Raw genomic sequence first — 5,524 nt, 5'->3', positions numbered from 1 at the left:
CGCTACTACAAACGACGCAAGAATATATACATTGCGTCCGCTGGCTCCTTCATATTTTCTGTTATTTTTAATGAAAGCTGAGATCGATAATTAGGGAGCTTCAGTCCAAAAATGTGACGTCTGAAATCAAGCTTAGGGCATCTCTGTGACATGATGAAATGCCCTAGGGTCGTGTCACGCTCTTGCTCAGTCTGCTTCGAACTTAGCCCCTGAAGGGGGGTTTTCTCTCCCCACACCGCGCAGGTGCTACTCTACGAAGACAAGTTCAGAAACGCAGGCAGACATAACGAATGCACAGGACAAGGCACCTTATTTTTCTATCTCCTCCGCTTGCGGCTGCGGCACTTTATTCCCTGGGAATCTCTGAACGGGCCTTGCAACGCTCGCTGCCGTCGATACTCGGCTTTCCCAAACCTTGCATTGCATCTGCATTTGTCATTTCAGTGACGTCATATGTAGCACGTGCAATGCCAATGATACAAGCCCAGTCATGTATGCAATATCTTTCTCCCCGGTGCGACCATCATCGCGCGTTGCTCACCAGCTCAGCATAAAAAATAAAAATTGCGTTTTAATGGGGTTAGTTCTCATCAGTGACGCATTTACGACTGAATAAATGCATGCCTGACACAGAACACATTATTTATGACCGAGGTGCCGGAAGAAGTTGCAGAAAAGCGTTGCAAGATATTTTTATGCAACTCGCTCAACTTTTCAAGTCGTTACTTTTTGAGTGTCGACAAGTCACAATCATTCCTTCCTATAGGACTTCGATCGACTGAAATAACCTACCTGCCTCATTAGTAAGCATTAGTGACCGCACTAGTTTTAAGAACGCACTAATTAACATCAAATAATGCATGGGCTGCTGAGCACGAGGTCGCGGGATCGAAGCCCGGCCACGGCGGCCGCATTTCGATGGGGCGAAATGCGAAAACACCCGTGTACTTAGATTTAGGTGCACGTTAAAGAACCCCAGGTGGTCGAAATTTCCGGAGTCCTCCACTACGGCGTGCCTCATAATCAGAATGTGGTTTTGGCACGTAAAACCCCATAATTTAACTTAATTTAATTTAAATAATGCATGTTATAATTATGTACTGATTCGTGGGTATTGTCTGTTTTTGAAAGTATATTTAATGACTCCGTAATCTATAAGTGATCTTTTTCCTATTGTTATTGAAATATTACTATTTTTTCAATACCTTCTTTTGTTCCCTGTATGGTGAAGTCTAAGCACTAATCGTGTATTTTTTACTCTTGCATTGCATTCTCGCCCCTCCCCTCTGGGATTTACTACTATGTAGCTTGAAGGTCTTACAAATGAATAAATAAATAAAAGTAAAACCACATTCTTTTAGCGAGCAAACGAGCCCTGGAGCCCAGATTTTAAAGTATGAATGCAACTTACAATCCTTATCTAGTAAAATACTAATTTCCTTCTTCAAGCCTTCCATAAGTTAGAACATTCAGTTTTATGCTAGTGCTTGTCTCATCTTCATTAAAAAATTGCGTTTTCAGCGCCAGCTGGTAAACCTTTTTCCCAGAAAAAATCCTGCCTGAAGCTGACTCGCCGTCTGTTTTGCGAGTACGCCTAGTGGTGGACTTAGTAAATATCTCTGCTAAAATATTACGTCATTCCGCGGGTTCACTGAACCTCCATCACCATCCATTCAATACGAATGAGGCGATGTTGACTGTGGAGCCAAGTGAGCTGAAAATGGAATGCTTTGGCGCGAACGCTCCATCGATGGACCGGCACATTGTGTGTGCGCCTTTCGTTGGAGCAGCCGTGAAACTGCACGGTATACCCCGTATGTCCCTCATGGCGCGACAGAATAATCAACCAGTGGTCCTATGCTATATTTCCGGTGTTTTGTGGCCATGGATGTTGCCGCTTTCTTCTGGGCTTGTATTGGTTAAAGATATTCTTCACACAAAACAGCCGTAGTCGCTATGCAGTTTTGTTATATATTCTGCATAGATTTTCGTTGTAAACGCTATTTAGTCTGGAACAGTACAGCACAAATTAACATTTTCATTACCCTTTTAGAAGCACAACTTACTGTGTTTCGTCACGTTTGGTAATTACGTGGCTCAGTTCAAAGCTTCGTTGGGTTATTACAAGACATTGTGCCAACGAGTAATCGTCGCCATGGCACTTTTTTTCTCTTTCTATCGCAGATAAAGCCAGACCGCAGTTAACGCACCGGCAAGCAAGACTGAAACCTGCAGAACAGCGCCCACATACTTTTGTGAACTATGACGATGGAGCCGATTGCGGCGGGCAGCCAGTTTGTGACCAGTACGTACAGCATGACCAAGGATGTTCCCGTGTTCAGCATTGCGTCTCCGAGCCAGCATGCCATCTACTCTGGCCATCACCACACCCGAAGTCTGCACCAGGTGCCTTCCGACCACGCTCCGCCAGCTGGTATCGACGAAGACAGCGACCTCCTTCTTTTCACCGACACAAACAGGTTCTTCAGTGACGAAGCCAAGAGACTGCTGGCACTCCGTGGTAGACTTCGCGGATTCGACAATGACGAGCCAGCAATTTATTCGGACAATTCGCTAGGATCGGGAACGGGAGGCGGAACTTCCATGCTCGGGCTTGAGGGATTGAAGAGAAAGCATGGTGGTGTTGGTGCCGAGGTCATATCTGCGATGCCAGCGTCACCTTCCGCAGCCGGACCACCTCCCGTAGTCGTCAAGAAACGAAGACTCGCCGCGAACGCCCGCGAAAGGCGGAGAATGCACGGTTTAAACGTTGCGTTCGATCGGCTTCGGCAAGTAGTGCCTTCCATCGGCGACGACCGCAAGTTGTCCAAGTTTGAGACACTTCAAATGGCCCAGAGCTATATCACGGCGCTCACCGACCTCTTGGTCCGAGATTGCTGAGGAAAACCGCCACCAGTCATCGGCGAAAGTGCCCTAGCGTGTCTCGCTGTTGACGTATGAAAGAGCAGTTGGTTCTCCATACGAATGGGCTGAACGTCGCCCAACTTTTTCTACAAACTCAACTTGTATGGGAAGTTTGGCTACAGTGCACTTACTCAGAATTTGTGATTCAAGCTCCTAATAAGTCGTCAAATATTGGCCGAAGTAGCCAACCTACGCCAGAGCTCTTTTGAACATGTGGTTTCTTAAAATACGCATATTTGGCGAGTGATCCCCCAGAATGAGTTGAACTTAAATTGGAATATAAACGAGTTCTGGCAGGCTCATTAGAAATGCCCAGATACGTTTACAATTTACGCACTAAACGTGCAAGAATGTTATTGCAGTATAGCTTGGATACTTAAAGATGGGACTCGCGCACTGGTTTACTAGGCTGCAGTTGGTGCGCAGAACAATCTGGCAGAAGTTGTGTACACGCTATTTGATTCAGTCTTTGAACATAGAGCTAACTAAGGTATGGCCTGGAGAATCTTGCACATCGTTGGGGCAAGCTAAATGTAGTGAGCGCGCAGTGTGCCTGTGTCTCGTGTACTCTGTGCACGAGTACGCTGTGTGCCTCTAATTCGTGCTCTGAGATAATTGTTTGTTCACAGTTCTCCACGCAGAGTGTGAATCGATCCGTCTAGTAACTCGTGGCAGGACGCCTTTATGGCCGAATGAATATGTGTGTTTCATTTACAACAAAGATTCTTAGCGGCGGTAATACATCACAATCCTAAGCTGAACTATCCTTTATCTTTTGTTATTCTCAGGTTCACGTCAAACTACGAAAAAAATGGGCCCGCGCACGTTGGTGCCCCATGTAAAGCGCCTAGTAAAACATTCACGTACTTTTCACCTAAGATGTACATTGTTCCAGACATCCACTTGTGCAGCTTCGGTATAGGAATTAGATTAATGAATTAGTTAATATAAGCACAAGTGGCTTGCTTCGTTTGTTTCACGTACTTCGGCAAACAACCTTTATTGAAACCGATCACATATGACGTTTTAACGTCACCAGGGGCTCGTATTCACAATAAGCTCGTAAGGGAGAATTTCTTATGGGGAAATGCTAGCCAATATTAGTAGCAGAAGAAGCCAGCCAATGACAAAGAGCAGTCACGAACGAAAGGCATTCTTAACTCGGCCACAGATTTGTGTGAAGCGCGCCTTTCCATAGTTAAGACGCGCCGGCGTAACAGATTGAGCGCATCTGCGACTTGTTTTACCGACTAGCTCCTTAAACGAAAGAAAGTTGGGTCGCGATTGCGTTCGACCTGTAAGGTGAGGCTCAAAAATACTGAAGTAGCTTTTTTATGCCATTTTCTTATTTCTTCAATTTTTTTTAATGTTACAGAAAGTGCTCTTTGGACCAACTAGCCCCAACCAAAGCTTTATTGATGCTCTTTGGAACACAACTATATGTGTCCTAGCTTAATGCAGAAAATTAAAAGTCACAGAAATGTGTGTTTTTTTGTTCTGTGGAAAAGAGACACCCTATGAACACTTGTTGTTTTGTGATATCTCATATTTTTGTTTTGTTCATCAATTGTGTGCTGTAAATAGTACTTGAGAAAGCTACTTCTTCACAATTTTGTTCACTGCCGAGGAGAGTTCCCACACGGCGTACAAGCTGTTTGAAAGCATTGCCAAAGCTGAAGTGACAAAGATGCCAAATGTAGAGTATATTTTACCACCATTATGGTTGATCGACGTCTACGTATGCCATGTCTATAAATATATTTTTACCATATCGGCGACGTTTCTGTGTGTTATTTGAAGGATGTCTAGTGTGCTTCCTTTGGTGTCTTCAAAGGAGCGCCAAAACACACGACCCTATTCCCTTATTGCTCCTGCCCTTCCTCATTGAGCCGAAAGCAAAGGTCATTATTACTCTACGCAGATGACGCTTTGGTATATGCAAGAGCTGTTCGGAAAATTATAAAGGTATTACTAGACGGAAATAAAAAGGAAAGAAAAGGTATGGTTCTATGTTAAAGGTGTTGAATGATTACCGACCTTCATTCGAAACGAGCTACGCTGCATCATTACAGACCTTCTCGCAGGAGTTCCAAGGCACAAAGCCTTTCTTTTAAAATTTCTTTGAAACTTGCTTGCAGCTTTACAGCCACGGGCGGTTGGGCTTATTCTTTCCTTTCGCAGCTTGAAGTGTGAACTTGAAGTGGGATCCTTGTTTGGTGGGAGCAACCTTTTTCGAAAAGTCACGCATGCGTGTCCGAAAAACTCGGTTCTTGCATGGATGGTAACGAAGTAAGGCGACGGAGGGAGGAGGGAAAGAGATAAGTAGAAGGCAGGGAGGTTAACCAGAATAACGTCCGGTTGGCTACCCTACACCGGGGGAATGGGGAAGGGGAAACAAAGATAACAGGGAGAGAGAGAGGAGGGAAGGAAAGAAGGAAATTGCGGTGAGTTCGTTGACGTGTGTGGTCTTACAGAAATTGCAATGAAAGACACAGGTGGTCGCACAAGCCCGTCGTCCTTAAGAAGCACAAAAGCGCCTTCACCGCTTTATGAGCCGACGGGCGATGGGGGCGGCGATGAGCGGTGATGGAGGAGACGG

General features: G+C 45.1%; 1 protein-coding gene across 1 annotated transcript; it reads left to right on the top strand.

Moving 5' to 3' along the window:
* The first annotated feature begins 2,195 nt into the window (after positions 1 to 2,195).
* LOC142571720 (uncharacterized) lies at positions 2,196 to 4,693 on the top strand. The gene has a single exon (XM_075680274.1). It carries the CDS (start codon positions 2,263 to 2,265, stop codon positions 2,899 to 2,901), a length of 639 nt encoding a protein of 212 aa, XP_075536389.1. The 5' UTR covers positions 2,196 to 2,262; the 3' UTR covers positions 2,902 to 4,693.
* Positions 4,694 to 5,524: the final 831 nt, after the last annotated feature.

Source organism: Dermacentor variabilis, chromosome 1 (assembly GCF_050947875.1).
Source record: "Dermacentor variabilis isolate Ectoservices chromosome 1, ASM5094787v1, whole genome shotgun sequence".
Classification (NCBI taxonomy): Eukaryota; Metazoa; Arthropoda; class Arachnida; order Ixodida; family Ixodidae; genus Dermacentor; species Dermacentor variabilis.
The sequence above is the reverse complement of the archived record's forward strand: the minus strand, read 5'-3'. Positions and strand labels throughout refer to the sequence as shown.

Bases quoted from the DNA above. Each gene is read 5' to 3' on its own strand.
- LOC142571720 (XM_075680274.1), top strand. From the start codon at position 2,263: ATGACGATGGAGCCGATTGCGGCGGGCAGCCAGTTTGTGACCAGTACG.